The sequence below is a fragment of the Gobio gobio genome (genome assembly GCF_949357685.1).
Source record: "Gobio gobio genome assembly, chromosome: 9".
Taxonomy (NCBI): domain Eukaryota; kingdom Metazoa; phylum Chordata; class Actinopteri; order Cypriniformes; family Gobionidae; genus Gobio; species Gobio gobio.
This window is the reverse complement of record NC_137115.1, coordinates 39,895,574-39,921,868: the sequence shown is the minus strand read 5'-3', so window position 1 is coordinate 39,921,868 and position 26,295 is coordinate 39,895,574. Positions and strand designations below refer to the sequence as shown.

At 37.5% G+C, this 26,295-nt stretch overlaps 1 protein-coding gene across 5 annotated transcripts in view; it reads right to left on the bottom strand.

The window, feature by feature from the left end:
* Window positions 1-167: 167 nt before the first annotated feature.
* The window catches only part of vps9d1 (VPS9 domain containing 1), a 31,051-nt gene continuing 4,923 nt past the window's right edge, over window positions 168-26,295 (bottom strand). For 3 of the 5 annotated variants that reach the window (XM_079825260.1, XM_079825258.1, XM_079825256.1), the window contains 12 exons: window positions 22,673-22,784; window positions 19,552-19,614; window positions 18,725-18,777; window positions 16,692-16,779; window positions 15,749-15,834; window positions 15,180-15,658; window positions 14,782-14,911; window positions 13,185-13,390; window positions 12,329-12,413; window positions 7,248-7,352; window positions 4,829-4,945; window positions 169-1,131 (listed from right to left, as the gene is read on the bottom strand). In XM_079825260.1, coding sequence (XP_079681386.1) covers window positions 4,834-4,945; window positions 7,248-7,352; window positions 12,329-12,413; window positions 13,185-13,390; window positions 14,782-14,911; window positions 15,180-15,658; window positions 15,749-15,834; window positions 16,692-16,779; window positions 18,725-18,777; window positions 19,552-19,614; window positions 22,673-22,784 — 1,519 coding nt within the window. In that variant the 3' untranslated portion in view covers window positions 169-1,131; window positions 4,829-4,833. Of the gene's footprint in view, window positions 1,132-4,828; window positions 4,946-7,247; window positions 7,353-12,328; window positions 12,414-13,184; window positions 13,391-14,781; window positions 14,912-15,179; window positions 15,659-15,748; window positions 15,835-16,691; window positions 16,780-18,724; window positions 18,778-19,551; window positions 19,615-22,672; window positions 22,785-26,295 lie in introns of all 5 variants that reach the window. The other 2 variants (XM_079825259.1, XM_079825257.1) reach the window with 1 other exon arrangement.

Sequence of the window (26,295 nt, the reverse complement as noted above, 5' to 3'; positions counted from 1 at the left end):
TTCGGCCCGGAAACTTTCGGAACAATCCAGCCATCTGCCCATCAGGCGTCTCGGCCTCCCTCTGCGCAATTGCTTCTCACAGCGATTTCCTTCCCCTTCAGATTAAAAAGGTGGTCAAAAGCATAGAACAATTGGGGAAAAGGGAAAAACACCACCCTGAACGCAAACAAGATTTACACATGTCTTTATTTGTTAGAAAATTCACATGCCATGCACTTTGACTTTTCAAATTTTCGTAAAAAAATACATGGTCGCTGTCTCTCAGGCAAAGAGATTTGGGCTACATTCACATTCATCGTAATTCACAATACAGATCTTAAGCAACAAACCCAAATCTCTGCTCAAACAAAACATATAAATATTTTTATGCCTTTGCGCGTGCACACACACAGGTATTTTTTATGCCCATTTTCTATCAAATCCCCAGCAGCATTAGTGTTCCAAGCTTTTTTTCACATTGATTTCACTTTTGATTATTAGAGTGAAAAGCATTTAAATAAATTAAGATTTTTTTTCTTCTAAAAAAAAACATAAAACCTGTACAGCTTAACGTGTGTCTGCTTAGTGGTTTTACTTGCAAGAGAAATGCACAGCTCCGAGTATAAAAACCTGCAAGACCAAACGTGACAATTTTGCTCCATTTTCTCCAACCCAGTTAGGCTAAAATTCTGGGCTCAAAAACTCTGTATTAGTGTCGCTCTTCATATCGTTTAATAAATAGGGTGTTATAGGATGATAAATACTATTAGTGCTTAAGTCTTTCATAAAATGTTCTGGGGGATACCATTTTAACAAATAAAATAAAAGGTAAATGGGATTAGATAATACTATATACTATATATGCACTAACCTTTTCGCAAGTCCCTTCTTAACATCTGGCTCATTTCGTCCTATTTAGTCTCATACATTTTATTTTTTTTTTGCTTTGGCTTCAACACTTCTAACCACATTCAGATGAACCTGCCCCGAAGTGCCCAAACACAGCATCTAACCTTCTCCAGTCCCTTCAAAGCAGTAGGTGGGGAAGACTCGAAGAGAACTCAAACCTGGCATGATTTGGGACTGAGCAAAGGAGATAGAGCAACTCCTGAGGACCGTCAAAACATGAGATCTTTCCGCTGGCTACGGCACCTAGAATGAGAACACAAAAGGCTCTAATTAAAACTAGACGAACAAGAACAATGTGAGCCAGCCAGCTACTTTAAGAGCAGAATCTGTTACAGAAGTAAAAGCCAATGAAAGTGTTCTACATCACTCTGGCAGTGGCTGAAAGTTTGTTTGACGTTTTGGCATGTTTAACAGTCTCCACAGGGTAATCTAATTAGAACTTAAGCCACCGTAGACTATCATTATTTCAGTAACGCAACCTTAAATAGAAACTTCACCCTTTGGCCAAAAACAAACAGCAACATTTCACTTGAAGTCAAGTTGAAAGTTCAGCGAGGTCAATTTAATCCATCCATCAAGGTAATAGAGCAGCACATCTGGCTGTGATCCAGGGGTACCGCCCATCCCTCCCCCTTCCAATTGTTTAATTTAAGCTGTTCAGTGGTGGATGATGACGACAGAGGAGCGCGTTTCAATGTGGGACGCCATAGTGCAAGTGACAGCTGTACAGACATTGCGCTCTGCAAAGTTAAATGCTTGGATAAAATGGGATAATTGTGTCACAGGGAGTTCTGATGAGGCGGAATGACATTGTCGGGTAGAGTTAGTGGTTTAGTTTATCTTTCCCCGGCCCACCATACGACTTAGTTCTTACTCAACTGAAAGACAATATTTGAAAGGCATAACCCCCCCCAAAAATAAAATGATAATAAAGAAATCATAAACATAATAATCAAATCATTCACAGGCAACTGTTCCAGATTTTGGGTATTGTTTTTAAAAGTCTCTTATGCTCACCAAGGTTGCATTTATTCGACCAAATATAGTTAAAACAATAATATTGTGAAATACCAGATTTTTAAAGCTTTGGTAAATTTTAAACGAAACAATGTTACATAATTTACATGCCTGTTAAAATGTTTGTCATTTTATCGTCATTCACTATAAGCCTATTAGTGTTTGTTTTAGACCAGGCGGGATGCTTTTCCCCTCGAAGTTGCGTACATCACTCACCCGTGCGCGTTTCGTCATATCTGTAAATAGAGATAAGTTGCTCCGGCTACTTTGACGCATGTATGGTGTGAGAATGGCATAGGTAAGTTGTCACAATGAGCGAGAAAGATTGACATGGAGCAGCTAAATCGCGAACTTCCGGGGAATCATTATAAAAAAAGAAAAAAAAAAAGAAAGTCTGCTGGCAAAAGGAGAATGTGATAGAGCTCGTAATGAAACAAGAATTAACATGGGCTTGGCTTTTGGGAGATGGCGAGAACTGAAGGATTTGAAATGGAGACTGCGTATTTATTGCTCAACAGGTGAGTAATGCATTTTATTGAACAGATAATTTGCCATATATAGCTCTCTAACAGAGTTTGTTAAAGAGCACCTATCATGGCATTTAAAATGTTCCAAATATTGTTTTAGAAGTCCCCAACAACAGTTTTGCATGCATGCAATGACAAAAAAGACTTTAGTTTTCTTATAATATGCATTTATTTTTACCTGTTTTGACAGCGATTCTCAAATGATTCCTTTAGTGATTCACTTTTCAAAACTCCACCCTTTACGTGACGCTAATCTGCGCTGATTGGTCCGATGACCCAGTCAGTTGTGATTGGTATAGTCTGTGCAGATATTTTCGGAAACGGAACGCCCATCAAAGTCTTATAGTGACAGTAATTTGTTAATATGTGTCAGGAGTAATGAATATGAAAACCGCGTCGGTACTGTTTGATTGTAATATGAGCCTCAGCTGATCTCATTCATAAAAAAACTCCTCTATTCTCCTCACGAAGACTCGCGACAAATCAACATCCCTCAGGGCTTTTAGTTCAAAAGTGTGCAGATGAGGAGAAATATTGATAGATTCTCATATGTCTGTGTCAAATTTCTAAACAGAGGAGTATTTTTTATTCAATACTTCCTCAAAATGCGCAGATATAGCCTAATCATGAGCGATTGAGTCTCTTATGTGTTGTTTTCAATTCATCCTGGCAGCCGGAGGGCGCTCTGTGCACATGTAGTCCATGTACAGACAGACGAAGAAGATACCATGTGCCATATTAGAAGTCCATAATACAAGCTTCCTGAGATCGCGAAACATACATTTGACGACTAATAAACACTCAATCGCGACGATGTATGGTTTGTCTTCAAGCCACTTAGTCTTCAAATGCTCATCCTTGGGCAGATGAGAAGTTTGCTTTTGAGTCGCACTTCAGAACACAGGGTCTCGTCGCCATGATGTTTTCTAGTTTTCACTGGCGTCTCGTCGCCATGATGTTTTCTAGTTTTCACTGGCGTCTCGTCGCCATGATGTTTTCTAGTTTTCACTGGCGTCTCGTCGCCATGATGTTTTCTAGTTTTCACTGGCGTCTTGGAGCGCAATAAGTGGGCGTATCGTATTCAAATAACTTGACAAGTTGACGTCATCTAGTCAGAGAAAAAGCTTCGGTCTTCTAACGATTCTTAAAAATGACTCAGAGTCGACTCTTACTTTTGAATTTGAAAGAAAATAACTATATATACGGTGCACTGTCATATTTCAAACTATGCAGGATGTTTTTGTTCACTTAGATCTATGTTACACACTACATGAAAGGTACATTTCAAAATTCCACGATAGGTGCTCTTTAAAGCATTATCTATTGTGAGGGGTCATTTTCATCCTCACAATCACTTAGAGCCGAAGTCCAAACAAAAAAATATTCTTCTGCAAAGTGCATAATTTTTTTTAAACTACTAGAGGGACAAAGTTATATAAGCCCCGTTTCCACCTAAATTACCCGGAACAATTTGTACCAGGAACTTTTTTTACAGGAACTTTTTTCCCCCAGACCTGCTACTGTATGCGCTTCCACTGCGGTCTAAAGTACCGTGAAGATTAGGCAAATTAGTCCGGTGACATATGACTGCGCGCGACTGAGATTCAAGCTGTGCTGCTTTTGCTGGTTATGTATTTGGTTTACTAAAGAGGTAATTAACAAAACTGCGGAAAAGAGACGAGCACTGATACTAAAGCGTATTCTGAAAGCTCGTAAAGCTAGATTTAAAATAAGACAACGCATGTTATCAGCTATTACGGACATTGCCTGTGAGATGGCTCAGACGAACGCGCGCCATCAGACAGAAAGAGCAAGACTGATATTTGATGAACGCAGAATGATCCTCGCAAAAGACTTTTAAAAATGCCGGTTGAAATAAAATGCTGCGCCGTGAGCTCAACCAATCAGCATGTTCAGTGGCCAAGTCCCACCCCCGAAAGTTCCTGAACTTTGAAAAAGTACTACCTCGCAAGCTGGGAATTTTGGAGGGGGACATTTTTACCCGGAAATTCATTTAGACCCTGGATCCTGCGGTCGAAACACACCGAGTAATACCCCTAAGTTTCTAGGGAAAGTTCCTGCGGTGGAAACGCAGCTATAGTGTACCCTTAAAATCACTTTTCACCTGTTTTTATACATTTTAAAATGCAATTTAATCCTGAGAGAAAAGTTGAATTTTCAGCAATTCTGTTTTTACAGTTACTTTTGATCAACTTTAATGTATTATTGCTGAATAACAGTATTAATTTGTTAAAAAAACAAAAAACACTCATTCCATCCATCAGGATGGTGATCTTAAATGTATCTACCTATATTACGCAGCTGCAGGTTTTGGAACACAGATGCAGGAGTGTTTGTCAGATAGGATGAACCTGAAATTATATAATTGGCTTTACCTACGTCAGGTGGGCTTGGCAGCTGGGGGTGGAGCCTCACACGGGAACAATGACTCGACATAGGTCAGCGCGCTCAGCAATGACGTCAGGCAGTACCCCTCCTCTCCAATCAGATACCTGTAGACATAAATAAACACTTCATTAGCGCTTCTCCTCACAAGGGAAAACAAGATCTCTTCCACCGAGGGTCAACTTCAAGTGAACCCGTCTGCTAATGAGACTAAGACACGAGATCAAGCTGAAGCCAAGAATCAGCATATAACATGTTGAAGAATGCGGAGAGGATAAAACATGATGAAAATGAGAAAGCTAGAGAGTATGAGACAGATCACGCTGTTCTAACCATAAAGGGAATGTTAAAAAAAATAAAGCTCAAGTTCACAAGGAATATTTTCCTTCTTTTCTCTTTTTGACCAATTAAAAAAATAATAATATTTTTAAGATTATGAAATATATTAAAACAAATACATTGTTATACTGTTACTGTGGCAGTGTAAAATAAGAAAACTTTTTTTTTCTACAAACAGTGGGTGAATAGAAAACATTTATATAAAAATAACAGCAAACATATTTGGAGCAAGATAAAACTTTAGGCCTTTTTTGGTGAACTGTCCCTTTAAAATCAATCTTAGTCATGTATATAGTCCTAATTAAATGAAACCTGTCAAATGTGCATGAGAACGAGAACACTTCCTATCAAAACTTCCCTCACATGCTGCAGAGAGTTCCACCCTAAGTTCCAAGCCACCGAGCAACATAAACATCTGAAGATATTTTATTTGTATTTTTATAGGGAGAGAAAAACCCAAACCAGAATATACCCAACATTCCTTAGAAGAGCCAATCTAACCAGCCTGTAAAAATGTCCAGTTTTATACTGATAAACAGAGCTCAGGGCTGTGGTCTGAGTAGACACGCGAGAGTACAGCACAGGAGGGGTGCAATGAATCCCCACAACGCCGCTCAGGAAACAGGTCAAACGGTCACCTACACAAACTGAGATCTCACTGTTGTGATATCCATTGCTCAAATATATACCAAAGTGTTATACAAGCATTAGTATGTTATATAAAGTTGTCAAAGTTGGACTCATATTACCAAAAAGAACCGTATTTTATGGGTTTATTCCAACATGTTTAGACTGGAGGGTATTTCTCTAGATTAAATATTTCTGCAGAGAATCTGAGATCGTGCAATAGATGACATTTTGATTATTGGTAGCGAGTGAGGTCGTGTTCTGTCGATACATGCCTAAATGACAGTAAGACTGACACTTAAAAGCATGTGACAAGCCAAATCTCCAAACAGCGTCATATAACCCACCATCGTCAACAAGTGCTGCCAAAAAATTTGACAGATTGTCAACTGTTTTGGAGACTGTTTGAGATATGCCATTTTCTATTGCATAATATTTAGACAGGCTGTAAATGTAGATTTAAAGCTCCCCTATGGCATTTTAAAAGGCTCCAAATTTTGTTTTGGAGGTCTCTTACAGCATGTTTACATGCATCAAATGTCTCTCATAATATATACATTGCACATAACCTCATTTCCCATAGTCTGAAAATTACTCGTTTGAAGATTCAGTCACTCCAAACTGCCTTTCCGAGAGCTACACCGCTCTGATCGATCAGATGGCCCAGTCTGTTGTGATTGGTCAACCGCTTACAGCGTATCGGAAACCAAACACCCATTACCGCAACTGAATTTCAGCCCTGGAGGCTTCCTAAATCCCAAGCGATTGTATACATCATTTCAATTTGAGCACGAGTCTGATCATGGAACATTGGATGAATTAGTTATTCAACCTGAACCTCCATTGCAAGGACAACTTGAGCAGGACATTTCTCAGTGCAAGTTTTTACTCAGTTTGTCCTACATTATGAGATGTTGTAACTGTAAAGCCTCACCATCAGCATTAACAAGTGCATGTCCATCAACAAACTGATGTGGATATTTCTAATTTATTGCGGTGCACATGTTGGAACTGTATCAATAAAAGTGCATGCATACATTAGCCGAGAACTAATGTGAATTACTGGTGTAATGTTATAGTTTGTAAACCAAAATCTTGCTCCATCCTCTATCATTCCTCAAAGTAGTAAAAATGACAGACAATCTGCATTAATTGACAATTTTAGGTAATAGAAGTATCATGTGACACTGGCGACCAGTAGCATATGAGATCAATAGCAAGTAATAAAGATTGACTTTACATTTGCCTATTCGATCTTATCTGCCTGAAGAAGGTCATTAGACATGGCCTGCTGGGAAGAGCATGCGCAGAGTGCGCGAACATTTCCTCTCCGGTCTACACAATTCCTTGTGGTACAGCAATCTATGTTCATTTTCAGTTCATGAATACTGTTACTTTGTGGAGAACAGTTAAATTACATGGCATTTGATATGGAGTACGCACCCCTCATGGATGAACTCTTCCAACGCAGCACATTCAGACACCAGCTGTGGCATGTCACTGCGTAATACCACGAATGCCAGGATGGGCAACAGGTCATCTGCACCTCTGAGAGAGACAAAATGGGAGAAATTAACAAATAAATCCAATGACATTTCTCTGCAGGACAAACTATTTATTAGCATTAACAGAACACAGAAACCCCATAATTTATGTGATGAAGGGACGCTTGCGTGAGAAAGTAGCTGGGTGTCCCCTTTCCTGCCGGACTGCAGGACACCTGATACGTTTCATACAGGTGAGAATAGCTCTACATACCATCCTCATCTCGGTTTCAAAATTGCTTCTGCTGCCATCAAAATGACGCTCATTCACCGTGAAGGTGTGCTGGGATGACGCGGACATTAGCTTGTTCAAGCCTGTTTGTTAAATTACGGCATGATCTGAGCAGCTGAAGAGTTTGGTGATGTGAACTTCAGAAAAAATGTAAAGCCAAAATATAGGGGCTATTGAAATTTAACAGTTAGCCAATGATTGAACGGCATGAAAGATGAAATTAATACTAATATGCCCACTCTTGTCCTTAAAAGACAAAATAAGACAAAGGATAGACATATGAAATGCCTGATGTGCAGAAAGGAAACAGCAATATAAATTTGAGTGTGAGTGAATGTAACCAAGAAAGGAGGAGAAGAAAGAGTGGGAGAAAGGAGAGACAATGGGACAAAACAACCGAAAAAAAAGGGTGAGAATGGCTAAATTGTTCATGTTCATGCATGCATGAGGACATTCATTCTCCCTCACAACCAAACACAAACTTAAAAGCAAAACAAAGGCAGAATGTGCCTTGGCTGTGCTACCGGGGCAAAATCAGGGCAAGTCTCACAATGAAACACATCCATTCGGATCGCTGATGCCTTTACAGCGTAATCATTTTTAAACCGATGTTCAAGCACGGAATGGAAAACACCCAAATAATGCTAAAGAACCAAAGCCGTTGGGTTCAGAAAGCAATGGTCCATTGTTCTGGTAAGAACAAGCACACATACGAATATTAGGGGTGGACAGTGTCACCAAAATCTTTGATCAAAATCACAATTATATAACAATAGTTAATAAAATAACAACAGAAAATAGTAAATGATATAAAACAAAACAAAAATGATAAAATTAAATTCTCAAATACACCTATAAAACAATTTAATAATTATATAAAATGATATAAATGTAACATTAATTTAACATTTAAATTATTATTATACAAATTATACACATGATGATCAATTAAAATTATACACATTATGATCAATTCAAAACCTACAGTATAACAGAATCTGCACCAGTTGCTACATTTTCTACAAATTACACACAAGCAAAATGTTCATTCTTAAAGGGATAGTTCACCCAAAAATGTAAATTCTGTCATTACTTAGTCACCCTCATGTCGTTCCGAACCCGTAAGACCTTCGTTCATCTTCAGAACACGAATTAAGATATTTTTGATGAAATCCAAGAGCTCTCATGGCCCTCCATAGACTGTAGAGATGCGTGGATCAACTCTAACGTTACCCGAATCTGCTGTTTTAAAAAAATCATCCACCCGCATCTATGATTTTCTCTGATTTACATATCCACACCCGATCGTCACACTACAATTATTCTAATTCTCGCAAGCGCGATGACATCATAACACGAAGTAGGCTGCTTTTAAAAAAGTTCTTCTTTGGTGAAATTAATTTAAACCAGGTGTTGGCAACCTATATGGCACACGGAGGAGTAGGTTAATTGCTGGGACGTGAGAAAAAGCGAGAGATGTGTTTGTATTTAATTCAGATAAAGTACATCGCACATACAGATCTACATTCTAAGGTAATCATTCATCATAGTAACATCTTGTTTTATTAAGTTAGGAGCTATAAATATGACTGTGAGAGATTTAAATTACGCAAGTCAGTGAAAGCGTGCAGCTCTGAAAGCAGTAGTGCTGTGCATCACGCACACACCCACACAAGTTACTCACTGACAGCTCACAGCTTGTTACGTTATTTGTTATGCTTAGCTTTGAGAAAAAAAAAAAAAGTAAATGGTAAACATTTTGGAGATATCAAGTATATCAAGTGCAAACTCTGTTCATGCTGCTTGCTTTATGAGTAGGCTAGCTGTTTGTCTACAGCAAGCATAACATAGTTAAGATAGTCTATGTGACTCCAGTGGTTCAACCTTAAAGGGGTCATAGAATGACATTTTTGTGCAAGTTAATATGATTCTTTAGTGTCTAAATGAAAAGTTTGTAATATACTTTAATTAAAAATTCTCATTAGTATTGTAAGAAAACACTCAATTTACCTGGTCAAAACCAGCTCAGTTTTTAGCAAGTCATTTTAGTGTATGTGACTTTAAATGATAATGAGCTTTGCTCACCCCGCCCCCTCTGCTCTGTGGGGCGTTCGGTTCGACCCGACACAACACCACAACACACGTGGAGTGTTGCCTTGACAACATTTGAGGGTATATTTTCGAGAAATAATGGCAACGGGAGTCTCTGAGGACACATCTGAGCAACCTTATCATTTTGAACCGGAGTCGGACCAGGAACAGATGACGAACCCATCGAAGTTCGAACAGGACATTTCTGAATGGTTGGTTAACGTCATGTCACTTTGATCTATCTTTGTACTGGCAGAGTAGCGTAGTTGCTATGTGTTTACTGATGTGTTAGTTCATTGACAGATTGATGTTATGTTATAAGATTGTTTTTTTTTACATTACTTCTTAATCAGTAACAGACACCGTTATAAACCATGTACAAAAGTAAGCTTAGTGTAGTGTTACCACGTTAACTTTCTCACCCGAGTACACAGTTTGTAATAACAAACATAACGCGTTGTTCATTATAAACGTGGGATTATGAGAACGTCATAAACAGAAAGCATGCCGTAATGTAACTTACCCTGTAAACTTTAGCCTCATTCATCGTGAAGCGTGCAAGCGATTTGCAAAGATTAATATAAAGGTTAATAAAACGTTACACTCACATCTTCGATCTTCCTGAGGTGCAGCAGGAACACGATCCTTTTTTCAAGAGCAGCTTATTAGCAAAACCTGCTTTATACTGACGCTCGTTTATAAAGCAGTCTGCTGAGAAATGATTCGCGCAAACATTGACGTTGATCGGGGGGAATATTCCCTTCTAAAACAAAACTCAGCACTGCAGCCACTGGGTCTTCAGCGGTTCGGATTTAGGAACATCAAAATGACTGCTGTGTTTGTTATTACACCCAACAACACAACACCACAATCGCTTAGACGCCATTCTGCTCCAGAGTATCAACAATGGCGGACTGATGACAGCTCGCTCAGGGCGGGTCTGTGTTGAAACGCTGCTGTCAATCAACAATCTTAGGAGGGGCGTACACCGTGTAACGTCACACGGTCGGACGGCTCGATTTGAGACAGGGGAAAATATATAAGGAGATTAAAAAAAAACACTGGATGTATTTTTATCAATATAGGATGGTTGTGTACAGGCACTGCCAACACACATTTCCGTATAATCAACTTGTAAAAGTACATGTACCATTCTATGACCCCTTTAATTTTATGAAGCAATGAGAATACTTTTTGGGCGAAAAACCCCCAAACAAAAATCACTTTTTTCAACAATTTCTTTCTAGCCTGTGTCAGTCTCCTACACAGTTTCCGTGCAGCACTTTCGAGTTACGGCAGCCGATGCCGTTCACGTGAGCACCAGGACGCATGCGTGTGCTGTATTTACAACGGAAACTGCGTTGGAGACTGACACAGGCTAGAACGAAATTGTTGAATAAAGTCCTTTTTGTTTGTTTGTGCGCCCAAAAAATACTCTCATCGCTTCATAAAATGAAGGTTGAACCACTGGAGTCACATGGACTATTTTATCAATGTTTATACTGCCTTTCTGGGTCTTGGAAGTGTTAATTAAATTGTTGTCTATGGAGGGGTCAGAGAGCTCTCGGATTTCATCAAAAATATCTTCATTTGTGTTCCGAAGATGAACGAAGGTCTTACGGGTTAGGAACGACAAAACTAGATGTCATTGTATAAGAGATGCAGACAGTGCTCTAGAAACAAGCATCTACATCAGCTGTTGTCATGGGGTGCCAAACCGCTGAACATTTGCGTCATCAGCGAGCCTCCGCTCTGCAAGCGGTGATGCAAAGAGACACATGTAGATATGAGGCAAGTGTTTATTCTACTCATATTTCCTAAGTAATCAAGAGAAAAATGAACAGGCAACCTTGTTTTGATGGGTGTGGCGGGGCCAAGAGGTTACAGACATCGTAACAGCCCACACAACATCCCAGCACAGTTTTCTCCTATGCAGGACACTGGCGTGAGCTCGCACTTTTACTCTCGAGATCGCAGCTGAGACAGGAAAAAATTTAAGATGTTTTCCAAGAGAGTGGAGCAGGCACTGAGGTCTGTGGGAGATTTTCCACAGAGCCAATCTGAGCCAAGTACACTCACTCTGATAAACCTGAATAAGAAAATGTGTGTCATCAGGAAATGATGACTCTGGTTGAACACACCCGTTTATGGTGCGAAACCAAAAGATTTTTCAAAAACAAGCAATCGGTGGCCCCAATTTATTTGCCAGGAGCTGTGAGAACATCTTATAAACTAGCATCACGTTAGAACATGCACAGAGTCACAAGCATTTATCTGGAATAGATAAAGCTCCCTTTTGGTTAGAATAACTAGATACATTTTACTTGACCTAAGCAGTTCTACATTCAGACTCTCTCAAAGTGCATCAAGCCCAAAATCTGACAGTCCAGACAGGGCGACCCACTTAAAGAGGAAGTCAGCTCCGAGCGCCCCGCGGGGGCCAGAGGGTCAAGACGGGACCCCTGCTGAGCTTTGGCCTCCGTGTGGTCTGATGAAGTCTGACACAAGGCCAGCGGACAACCAGATTATTGTTCTTAAAGGACTCTGAACTCCAACATAAAGTTCCTTCTTTATTAGTACTTTTTTGAAAAGGACAGAGAAAGAGACAAAGCCTCACAGACAGTAACACAACATTTTATGACCTTGTGTATACTCACATTGCTGCCGATTTGGGTGGCAGGCCATTTTCTTGCAGGAGGCAGTACTCTTCAGCACAGCCACAGATAATTCGTAGAGTTCTCACTGCAATGAAAAAACAACTGCAGTCAGAAAATTGTATGTTTTGTACATCTTTTGAAAATATATTATAAATGTATATTTCTTCCCCTAAACGGTGCATATTAGTACCTTAAGGATGCATATTAATGCTAATATGGACCCATAAGGTATTAATATGCACCGTTTAGGGGTAGAAATATACATTTATAATATATAATATATAAAACATGTACAAATTATGAACAAAAGCATGGAAGCCCATTTGTGGCACATAAGTCGAAATTACGAAATTAGACCATTTTTATTACTCATGATTTATGAATTTTTAAAATCAAATATGAGTCTAAATTTGACTTATGTAAATTTCATAATTATAACTAAATTTCAACTAATAATTTAGATTTTTCTTTCCATTATGACATTAAAAGTCATTATTGTGACAAAGTCATTTATGATGAAGTCAAAATAGACAATTCTTATTTATGAGATGAATACTCAATTATGAGATTAAAAAAGTCAAATATAAGATGTATACAAGTAGAAATTATGACTTTTTTGACTTTTCATTTTGTGAACCTTACAATACTTTTCACCTAACCCTGGTTTAACATACAGCAAAACTAGAAAACAGCAATTTGTAGGCCAATTTCCGCTAAAAAAGGCTGGGACTATCTGTCAGACCAGATAGAGAGAGTGTTTGTTAAACAATTTGAAAATTGTGTTTTTGTAATTCTGTTTAGGCACTGACATTAAAGGTAAACCACACTGAAATGGTTGTGGTCTCAGAGATCTTACCAATACACTCAAGTTTCTTTTGAGGACAATAGTCTCTACACAGAAGCTTCAACTCCTGAACCGCTGACTCGTATGGGTAGGAACCGTGCAGCACAGCTGGGTCTCTAGGGAACAATTTGGATGCTACACCAACATCACCAGGTGAAACATTATGATGAAGACGCATGCTGCTCTCAACAGCCAGCTCCCGTTCCCGATTCACCTTCCTAAAGAGTCAAAAGAAACATTTATATTTATATGCAATTAACTAAACCATAAAGCAGCCATTAAAGTGTTTTGATAACTAAGTGCTTTTTTTGGGAGCAGTTGTAAGGGAAAAATTTAGATTTTCAGCCATGCTATAACTAAAGAACAGTGTCTATTATACAAATTGACAAGTTAAGATTGATTTTAAGCTTAATGGTGCCATCTACTGCTCAATGTCTAGATAAATCATAGAATGATTCAACGTGACTGCAGTCTCTGCCACCAAAAGGAGAGGATGCTCACTGCAGAGCCAGTGAGTGGAGCTTGACGTCCAGTTCCCCATCTCTGGACCTATTCGGTGGAGCTAGGCTATGTTTAACTCTACTTTTAGACACACATTCGCAAACTTTCCTAAGCACTTCCCCTCGGGGGAATCTCCGCCGCCATTTTGAAGTGCGTTAAACTTTGTGAAGTGGGTGAGGGAGGTTTATTTGGACAGACCCTCGACCCCTCGATTTTGACCAAGGGAGCGAATCTACTCAATATGTAAACTTCAGACAAATCTATAGACCAGAATGCAACATGATTGTGATGTCATAGCAGATCGCTCTTAAATTTACCCCCCACCCTACACATTTTGACATTTAACCACATAATACTTGTAGCTACCTTAAGCTGCCTTTTTTTAACACTGTTAAAATTTATTGTATTGTTATTTTCATTTAGTCTCTTTTTTAATATTTTATCCAACAGCCCAAGCATGCATACATACAGGTCTATAGAATGGTGTGTAAAACAAATTAATATGGATTAATATCCATTGCGGATTCCAGTGCAGTTGGTCCAAAAAACATGGACTTAAACGCAGCCCTAGGCCCACCCGCACCCTAACTTGAACCCCATTCTTAAACCTAAAAAAATATATATTTTTCTATATTATAAAAGTATAGAAATGTAGTGTTTGTATACACAATTTAATTAACGATTTAAGAAATCAAAATAAAAAGTTTTAGAATATATTTAGTCAGTTTTTTTAACAAATGAATACTTTTATTTAGCAAGGATGCATTAAATTGATCTATTGTTACAGTAAAGACATTTATAATGTTACAATAGATTCTAAAAAACAAACAAACAAACAAACAAACTAAAACACCTTCTGTTCAAAGAATTCTGGACAAAGTTATCAGTTTCCACAAAGATATTAAATGGTTTTTAAAATCAGCATAGACTGGAGTCATGTCTGCTAAAAATTCAGCTTTGCCATCACATGAATAAATTAGTTATTTTATCATTGTTATAATATTTCCCACCATTACTATTTCTGATCAAATAAATGCAGCTTTGCTGGGCATTAGAGAAATTTTGAAAAGTGGTGTACATTTGTGAAAAACACTTAATTTGTACCTACCTAAAGAGTGCCAACAGAGGGCGCCAAATAGGGGTGAAGAAGACTTCCTCTATGCTGGCCACACATTGGTCCTTAGAGCTGGCAGTGTTCAGACATTCAAAAGACAGAAGACACAGAGACAGGAGGCGATCTGTTTCACACAAAGACAAATCGATTTACCGCAGAGAATCAGCCAACTAGTTCATTTCATAAAAGGACCTTTGACGAGCACGTTTATGGTGGATTATGACACTCTGCCGTTGTTTACACCATGACGCAGTATGAAACGCATGATACAACCCTACAGATCCTACTGGCTATAACAGGGGATTTCTACGAACGCTGAACTCACATGTTGCACATATCTAGTCACAACTAAGGCCTCAATCACACAAGAACAAGAACAAACATTTATTTACCAATAGCATTGTGGATATCTTTGACGATGGCCTTCAAATGTCCCTTCAGTGCACGCTCCTCAAGATCATGAATATGAGACTCTAGGTCCATGTGCGTGTCAAAGATCAGATCAGAGTCTATATCATCACTGTGAGAAGGAACCCAGTCCAGCTGAGTAAGAAACTTCTCCAGATCCTCGAAAGAGTTCTCCCTATCTGTGGAGACCAGAGCTGTGTTGAGGTCGTGAGATGGGGAAAGAGAGATGGAGGCATCAGACAAGCTGTGTGTCGGAGCAGATTTGAGTGGGCTCTGCTGCTGCTGTGGAGATATATGACTGTCGAACAGGAGCAGACTCTGGGCGCTGCGGGAGGGCTTTAAGGGTAGCGAGTGACCAGGCACTGTGTCCAGAGGAGCACACTGGCTCACGATAGGATACAGTCTGTTATACACACGATACTGAAGCCTCTTCAGCAGCTTCATGACTGGGTGATCTGGGTAGCTGGGATCGAGAAAGACAAAAAACAGGTGACATTAGATACAGAAGAAACACTCATTTCTTTTTACAGATGATCTGACACCACAAACCTACCTGAGAAGACAGGAGATAAGACCTGAAACCAGTGTCGGATCATTTGGACTCTTTTTCAGATTAGCTTTCCAAATTTTGGGCCATTCCTATTATTAAACCAATGAAACCATTATTTATGCCTACTCAATTAGGAAGAAATTTCAAAAGTTTGGGGTCAGCAAGGATGCTGTTCTTTGATTAACTTTTGTTCATCAAAGAATCCTGGGGGGGGGGGGGGGGGGGGGGGGGTAATCAAGGTTTCCACAAAAATATTAAGCAGCTGTTTTCAGCGGTTATAAAGAAACATTTCTTGAGCACCAAATCAGCATATTTCTATTTCTATTAAGGATCATGTGGCACTGAAGACTGGAGTAATGGCTGCTAAAAATTTTGCTTTTCCACTACAGGAATGCATTCAATTTCAAATAGTGGGCAATCGATTAATCGCATCCAAAATAAAAGTTTGTGTGTATATATAATTATACACACATACACTCCTTCAAGTATTTATTTAATAAATATTTGCATGTATATACACATTCATCTGATATACAAATATTTTATATACAAATATAAAATGTGTACTTAAATATATACATGCATGTGTGTGTGTATTTATATATATTATATACATAATTATACACAGTACACACACACACACACACACACACACACACATGCAAACACAAACTTTTATTTCGGATAAGATTAATCGTGATTAAATTGATTGCCCGGCATTAATTTTAAAATATAGTAATATAGAAAACAGTTATTATAAATAATATTTCACAATGTTACTGTTTTTACTGTAAATGCAGCCTTGATGAGCATAAGAGACTTCTTAGAAAAATCTTACCATCCCCAAACTTTTGAACAGCATTGTAGGTTTACCAGTTCACTTTACCAATCCACAAATATACATTAAAATATCCAAAAATCAATGCTACAATATAAATATACTTACATGATCATGCTCGTATTCAAGCACACTTGCATACAGAACTCTCTGCTCTTGTTCCTCCGGTGTAATGGTCCCACAGGTTGCAAACCTCCTGCAAAAATGCAATTTCATGCACATAAATTAACACAGAGTATAATTCTAAAAAAACATTGAGCATTAAATGGTTTAAAGGGATAGTTCACCCAAAATTGAAAATAAAGTCAGTAATTACTCACCCTCATGTTGTTCCAACCATGTAAGACCTTCGTTCATCTTCGGAACATAATTTAGTATATTTTTGATGAAATCTGAGAGCTGTCTCACTCCTCCATAAGCTTTCAGAGGGAATGAAACTTGATGGCCCAGAATAGTAAGTAAAAACGTCATTTAAAGGGTTAGTTCACCCAAAAATGAAAATTCTGTCATTAATTACTCACCCTCATGTCGTTGGACACCCGTAAGACCTCCGTTCATATTCGGAACACAAATGAAGATATTTTAGTTGAAAGCTGATGCTGAGAAAGGCTTCACACAGGCCTCCATTGGCATTCAGTACATTGACACTTCCAAGATCCATGAAAGGCACTTAAAACGTTGTTACAAAGTCTCTCTCACCACAGTGGCTCTACAATAATCATACAATGCGACGACAATAGTTTTTGTGCGCAAAAAAAATCAAAATAACACCTTTATCCAACTTGTTCTCGACTTCCGTGTGTGCCTCCACGACGCATGCGCGAGAATATGACGTAGCGCCGGTGTTCGGGAATCGATGAAATACACACTTAAGCCCCATTTTGAGCACTACGCCGAGACCTAAAGCACGATCAATGTAGAATCCAACAGCTTAGACACGCGCGTCTTCCTCTGCTCGTAAACAAATCGCTTCTGGGTCATGTGTCCGAACGCCGGATCTGCGTCATATTCTCGCGCATGCGTCGTGGAGGCATACACGGAAGACAAGAACAAGTTGGATAAAGGTGTTATTTTGATTTTTTTTTGCGCACAAAAACTATTGTCGTCGCATTGTATGATTATTGTAGAGCCACTGTGGTGAGATAGACTTTGTAACGACGTTTTAAGTGCCTTTCATGGATCTTGGAAGTGTCAATGTACTGAATGCCAATGGAGGCCTGTGTGAAGCCTTTCTCAGCATCAGCTTTCAACTAAAATATCTTCATTTGTGTTCCGAATATGAACGGAGGTCTTACGGGTGTCCAACGACATGAGGGTGAGTAATTAATGACAGAATTTTCATTTTTGGGTGAACTAACCCTTTAAGGAGTCCAAATGACTACAGTGGCTCTGTATTAAGTCTATCATGCGACGAAAATACTTTTTGAGCGGAAAAACAACAAAAATAACGACTTTATCCCACTATTATTGTTGTTCAATTTGAGCCTCTGACGAGAGTTCGCGGGAGTGCCACGACGCATGCGCGAGAACTGAGATTACGGCGTTCTTCTTCTACTACTGAAAGAGTGAGCAGCCAGTAACAAGTAGTAGTAGAAGAAGAACGCCGTAATCTCAGTTCTCGCGCATGCGTCGTGGCACTCCTGCGAACTCTCGTCAGAGGCTCAAATTGAACAACAATAATAGTGGGATAAAGTCATTATTTTTGTTGTTTTTCCGCTCAAAAAGTATTTTCGTCGCATGATAGACTTAATACAGAGCCACTGTAGTCATTTGGACTCCTTAAATGACGTTTTTACTTACTATTCTGGGCCATCAAGTTTCATTCCCTCTGAAAGCCTATGGAGGAGTGAGACAGCTCTCAGATTTCATCAAAAATATACTAAATTATGTTCCGAAGATGAACGAAGGTCTTACATGGTTGGAACAACATGAGGGTGAGTAATTACTGACTTTATTTTCAATTTTGGGTGAACTATCCCTTTAAAGGTGCTCAGACTCTTTACATAATTCCTGTCATTCTTATGCATTGTGTCACGCACAACACCGCAAGAAACAAACATGCAATTGGCAAAACTCATAATACTCGCTGTGCAACTTAAAGTTATGAATATCCATCTGGCCCAGGTTTAAAACCTGCTCACCTGTTGGCTTCTTCCTGCAGTCGAAGTCTCCTCTCCTCCATCTTCCTTTGAAGCTGCAAGCGCTCAGGAAAACTCCCAACAGTTTGAAAAATTCCCACAATTAGAAAAATCAGTAGAAGCAAACCTTGCTCACAGCACATTGATTAACACAATCTTTCAACAAGCACAAAGTTTGGTTTTGAGTACAAATTCTAGTATAAATGAGGTAGTCCTTTAAACTTTCAGTAAATTGTTGAAATTAGGTTAATTTGGAGACTTTTTAAAAATTAAATTGCAAGTATCAAAGGTCAAAGAGGTATTGACGTTCCTAATGTAAATTTTTCTTCTTGATACAGGTCAAACATTTATTACATCAAAAATCCTTTGCTAAACTTACAAACTTGTGTTAACCTCTACAACATTGACAGAAATTATTGATGGAAAGAAATGGATCTTAAAATCGCAAAAACAATCCAATCCAAAAACACCCACCAGAATCTCAATTATTATTATTTTTAACAGCATTTAAACGTATTGTTTAAAACCAGACCAAACAAGTTGGCATGAAACGGAAGTTGCGATTGTCTTTTCTTTCCTATTGTGACGTATATTTAAGTGAAACTGATTTTAAAATGAGGGGGAAAAAATGCAATCAACACATTATCAGAGAAGAGATGTTGTTGCAAAGGGGAGGGGAAGTTATTTTGACTGAAGATTACAAAAGCACAACTTAAATTTGCATGGATAATTCATAATAAACACTGCAATATTCCATAAAAAAAACAAACAAGAATTGTACGTTTTGAATTCATGGTGACTTTAATAGTCATGGCCCAGGAAAAGGATACTGCATCTTGTCTGGCTTTGGCTATTATCAGATTCTCCATCATTTGCCTCTGAAGTGAGAGAGTCTGTATTAAGAAAAAGAAATAGAAGACCATCATTATAAAGTAATAATTTCAGTTTCATCTTTGTTTATTGACATTTACTAATAGAAGAAAGTTACATGACAGTGCATAAAAGTTACAAAGCATCATCCCTGCAGCTTTAACAGATGGAATTAAAACACTCACAGCAAACTAATTATACAGTTTGAAAGAACATCCACCATAGCAATTTACAACAAATCAACTATTTATGTCCTGTAACTGGCCATCAGTTCTTGCCTGAAGGTGGCTAGCCGCACACTGGATTCAATACAGACTACAGAAGTCTATCAAAAAAAAGTTTTCATATAGATTGAATCGTGCAAAAAGTGCAAGGTGCATGTGAATTAAAAACAAATGAACAGGAGAAAACGTATATTAAGCGTGATTTGTATATCACACTTTTGCCTTATTGATTTAACTTTCAAAAGTAGTGTGTAGAGTAATAATGAAGTAAATTAATGAAGTGAATCAATAAATTAACTTTTAAAATAAATAAACTTTTAAAAGCTGTGCATAATACAGAATTAGCAAAAGGCAGAGTAAAATAGTTTTAAGGTCTGTGTAATTTTTTTAAAAACAGAAATGAAATATAGAAGATGCGGTTTCTTCTTTTTTATTTTAACATTGATTAATAGAATTAGCAGATACAAGCAAATTTTCCTTACAAATGATTATTTTTTTATTAAAAATAACCAATTATGTACAACTTTTGTTTTTTTTAATATGTAAAATTTTAATATGTTTTTGCGTTAATACACAGATGCTAAAAACTACATCTAATGCATTTTCCTCTGGCATTAAAATGCTTAAAAAAAGAAAAGAATACATTGACTAATACCAAGTTACGCTTTATTAATAATGTGTATAGCCTACAAATTGGTCTTTTATCACCGTTTTATTTATTATTTTAGGAAAACGCTTAACGTGTAGGGTATTGCGTTCACATTGTGGGCTCATCAGCTTATGTATATGCTTTATTACAGTAATAAGGTGTGTACTGAATTTGATCCTGCAATATCACTGTCTTGTACATTTAGCCGCATTACGTCAGTATAGTCACTGTATTTCTATTGGACATGTATCGGATCCTTCATGAGTGAGATTTGACTTAACGGGAACAAGAGGGGAGCAATCTCACCCGTCACCATGTTGGGACAGGTGTTCTGCAATGTTTCAGTTTTAAAATCAAGTCATGTAGGCAAGGCTATTATCATGGATTCAGAGACATGGTTCTAGAAAAGAGTGGGACAAACAACTTGTAAATTGACATTTTTATGAACCATTTTTGGTTTATAAAGATGTAAACCGTAGGCCTACTTTAAAAAAAAAATCAGAAAAGAAGTCAATATTTTTTTGGTGCGCATAAAATTTGTGGATACGTTTTTTATTTAAATAGCATTTTTTGTTTTTCTCTCCATGGTTAAAAAAGGAATGAATGCAAAAGTACACGGCCCTTTTAGCTGGGCCATGTCACAGCATGACATGTCAACTTTTGGTAACACTTTACAATAAGGTTTAATTTGCTAACATTAATGTATTAACTAACACGAACCAACCATTAGCAATACACATGTTAGTGTATTTTTCCATCTTCATACTTCAGTGCATTAACTGATGTTAACAAATACACCTTTTGATTTTAATAATGTATCAGTAAGTGATAAAATGAACACTAACAAAGACGAATAAATGCTGTAGAAGTTCATTATTAGTTCATGTTAACTAACGTAGTTAACTAATGAAACCTTATTGTGAAGTATTACCCAAACTTTCAAACTTAAAATATTTTAAAATGTCATTATACTCACCACTCATATATCAAAAATGTATTATTAGTAGTAATATGCATTGCTAAGGACTTCATTTGGACAACTTTAAAGGTGATTTTCTCAATATTTATATTTTTTTGCACCCTCAAGATTCCAGATTTTCAAATATCCCACCCTAACCAACCACACATCAATGGAAAACTTATTTATTAATCTTTTGGATGATGTATAAATCTCAATACATTTTTTTTTAAGTACCCTTATGACTGGTTTGTGGTCACATATGACAAAGATTCTGCTTTTTAACATACATACCAAATACGCATTTAAATATACGAATTCCAGTCCAAACCATTGAAGGGTTTAATATGCATTTTAAGTCGCTTATTTTGAAGAGCATCCGTTCTTTTTTTTTTCTCGCCACGTAAATGAATAAATAAACGTCAAATAAATAAATGTCAAAACGAACCTTGCAGAATGTCTTGACTTTTTTCCAGTATAAACGGAGATCCATTGTTGTTTCTCTGCCTCTCCGGATCATTCTTGAAAACTGTCCAGCACACAATGTTTGCGTTCCGCAGGACAACAAAAAGTTTGTTTGACCCGCCACCCAAATTCAAAAAAGCACTAACGGTGCACGTAACTGTGCTATTGATAATTAAAACTACGATAGCGACCGCTAATGAAATATGTATCGTCTTTGTCTGTGTGCGTCCAATCTATTGCTCTGAACGCCTGACTGGATCCCATTCACAGCAGGCGTCGCAGCACATGGACATGTGAGTTGAGTGAATCGCGCAAAGCCATTTAAAACAAGAGGTGTGGCGTCAGATGTGTCATACGCATGCGCAAAATAAAGTCATGTGCGTAAACATCTAAAATGAGGTCAAAATTAGGTCCGTTTTTACCCGACACATGCAATTGTATATAATATGAAAGATTTTTCCTTGCCTTCCTGGGTCTATTTCATTCATATTATTCCTCTATTAATTTTATTTTTTAAAGGTTTCATAATTTGTTTAGATATGAAAAAAATGGTGGTGAATATAATCCAAATAATTGAAAATAAAATATAAAAAATACATCAGAATGAAAGAATCGGACTCAAGAAGGCACTAAGGCACTTTATTTTAGGACTTCTGAATATATGTATGCATGTATTTATTTATTAATTTGCTAGAGTAGAGCATACACATTGTATTACACAAGTAATTTTCATAAGATTAAAAAAAAAAAAAAATCCAATCTCACATTTAATTTTCTACACTTACCAATGAGGTTTTTTGTGTGGCCTGACCAGGGGTAAGTCTTGCCAGTCGTGCTTCATAATTAGCCTTAAGTTTCTGGTTCAGACGCGACGCTTCTTCAATAGGTGTTAATTCCCTGTCATACACATACAAAAACTTCAGTGAAACTTTAAAATACGGTTTCATTAGTTAAAGGGATAGTTCACCCAAAAATTACATTTCTGTCATTAATTACTCACCCTCATGTCATTCCAAACCCGTAAGACCTTTGTTCATCTTCAGAACAGAAATCCGAGAGCTCTCTGACCCCTCCATAGACAACAATTTAATTAACACTTTCAAGGCCCAGCAAGGTAGTAAAAACAGTCCATGTGACTCCAGTGGTTCAACTAGACATGTGCCGGTATACGATAATACGATATATCGCAATAATGAACATGCACAATATTGTTATCGTGGGCACTTCAAAATACCGTGAATAATTATTTCTTACAAATGATTCCGATTTTTAGAATGCATATTAAGAATACTTTACCCATCAACCGTTTAAAATGAACAATACCTCAAAAAGGAATGCGCCCTAGATATTGTTTGAATATGTTCTGATTGCTGATCAGTCACACACTTTACAATAAGGCTCTATTATTTAACATTGGTTCATTCATTAACAAACTGACAATGAAAAATACTTCTAAATCATTTATTAATCTTAGTTAAATGCACATTTCAGCAAAATAATAATACATTATTAAAATCAAAAGTTGTAACTGTATTATTTAATGGACCTGAGCTAACACTAACAGTTGCTTTTTTTAACTAACATTATCAAAGAATAATAACTGTAAAAATGTAGCTATCCGCTCTTTGTTAATGTTAATGCATTAACTTGTGAGACCTTATTGTAAAGTGTTACCTATTGTTCTTTATAATTCTTTAGCACTTTAATCTGTTTTAAATATTTGTTTACTTTATACATTTTTGTGTATTGCTTTATTGTATTTAAATGTTTGGTTCTTTTTGTTATAAGAACGTTTTTAAACCTGTTATAGTATGACAACACTTTTTTTGCAACGAATTTCAATATCGTGATAATACCGTATACCGCGATAAAAGCTTCAGCAATTAACCGCAACATGAAAATTGGATACCGGCACATGCCTAGGTTTAACCTTAATTTTATGAAGCGACGAGAATACTTTTTGTATTTAGGTTTTAAATACAGTGCAGCTCCCACGCATGCGTTGTGGCGCTCACGTGAACAGCATCGGCTGCCGTAGAACTCGATAGAGCTGCACTGTATTTACAACGTAAACTGCGTAGAAGACTGACACAGGCTAGAACGCAATTGTTCAATAAAGTCGTTATTTTTGTTTGTTTGTATCTCGTCGCTTCATTACCACTGGAATCACATGGAAATGAAAAATTAATATGAAAAACATTAACATTAAAGGTGCTCTAAGCGATGTCACACGTTTTTTAGGCCAAAACATTTTTTGTCAAATACAGCAAACATCTCCTCGCTATCCGCTAAAAAATGCGGTCTCTGCAGTCCGCCTAAGCTCCACAAACTGCAACAAAAACAAACTGGTGCAGGCTGGACCACGAAGCACAGCAAACAGTGCTCCAGCCAATAGCCGGCAAGAATGAATTCCACCCCCAAATCATTCTTGTCGGCTATTGGCTGGAGCACTGTTTGTTGTGCTTTGTGGTCCAGTGTGTTCAGGGGACAGGCAGCTAGCGGATAGCGAGGAGATGTTTGCTGTATGTGACAAAAAAAATTTTGGCCTAAAAAACGCGTGACATCACTTAGAGTACCTTTAAGGGCCTTTCTGGCCCTTGAAAGTGTTAATTAAATAGCTGTCTATGGAGGGGCCTGAGAGCTCTCGGATTACATTAAAAAAAAATCTTAATTTGTGATTTGAAGATGAACAAAGGTCTTACGGGTTGGGAATGACATAAGGGTGGGTAATAAATGACAGAATTTTCAAATTTGGGTTAACTATCCCTTTAAAATGAAATAATAATGAACTACACTTCTACAGGTTGTAGAAAAAGTTGTATTTGTTAGTTAATGCACTGTGAAGTACCAGACAAACAATAAACAAGTGGATTTTTATTGACTAATGTTATCAAAGATTAACAAATACAGTAACAAATGTACTGCCCATGGTTAGTTCATGTTAGTTAATACATTAACTAATGTTAGCAAATTAAACCTTACTGTAAAGTGTTACCAAAACGATTAATTGTGAACATTCCGTGCATTAGGGACAGCTCTTAGTGTGACTAAAAGAACGTGATGTACTATTAACTTCCTTCATATGGATGCAGAATAGATTTGTTCTTTATCGTAAAACTGATAGCCTTGAAAGATCAATTGTCAGGGTCAGGGGCTAGGGGCTAGAGGAAGTGCGCATATCTAATATGAGCCACGTGAACCATGATTCAGAAAAATGACAGTGATGAACAACCAAATACTAAAGGTTGTGGATAGCGGATGATCTTATTATAATCTTTTTATAATATACAATTTATAATAATTTTGGAAATATTAAGGAAAAGCTTGCCGTTTATATCTTGGGCTCTTTCTCTTACAGAGGCATCATCCAGATTAAAAACAATTATTGCTTTCTAAAATATCTTTGTTTGAATGTCTTTCAAGTATATTACAGAGTCTATTCTGATTCTTGTAAAACCAAGCATAATGTTCTTGAAGGATCAAGTGTATTTAAAACAGGACCATTCATTATGGAGAAATTTTATAGTGAATTGTAACACTAATAATAAATGTAGAGCTCTGATATGGTGAGACAATTTACGATATTAAAGGGATAGTTCACCCAAAAATGAAAATTCTGTCATCATTTACTCACCCTCAAGTTGTTCCAACTTGTTCCAGGTTGTTCCAAACCTGTAATAATTTTTTTTGTTCTGCTGAACACAAAAGAAGATATTTAGAAGAATGTTTGTAACAAAGCAGATAGAGCAACCATTGACTACCATAGTAGGGAAAAAAATGCTATGGTAGTCCATGGTTGCTCTATCTGCTTTGTTACAAACATTCTTCTAAATATCTTCTTTTGTGTTCAGCAGAACAAAGAAACTCATACAGGTTTGGAACAACTTGAGGGTGAGTAAATGATGACAGAATTTTCATTTTTGGGTGAACTATCCCTTTAATGCTGCGTTCCAGGAAGGTTTTTGACTTGGTAAGTCACGACTTCAAACCACAACTCACGACTTTGTAGCGTTCCAGGCAAAGTCACGCCAAACTGCCTGAGCGCAAGGAATTGTGGTAGCTAGATGTAAACAAAGCATGGTGGACCATACGGGGCTCGTGCTCATTTACAATAATTTCTATTGCCAAAGGGGCTTACTCCTTGCTTATTTGAGGGAAACGGAGGAGAAAAAACGGTGCATAAGGCAGTAGAAGCTGTTATACCTTTTATTTTACGTTATTTGTAAAATACCCTGTACGACTTCCCTAAACACTGCATCCGTAAGGGCTGCCATTGTTGTTTCACAGGCTATGTGACGTCAAAGCTCGCAACTGGGAGTACATTGTTCTAGTACGAGTTCATGGGTGGCAAGTCACAGGTTTGACTGCCGTTCCAGTGCACTTTCACGGGTAGAAGGTTGGAAGAACA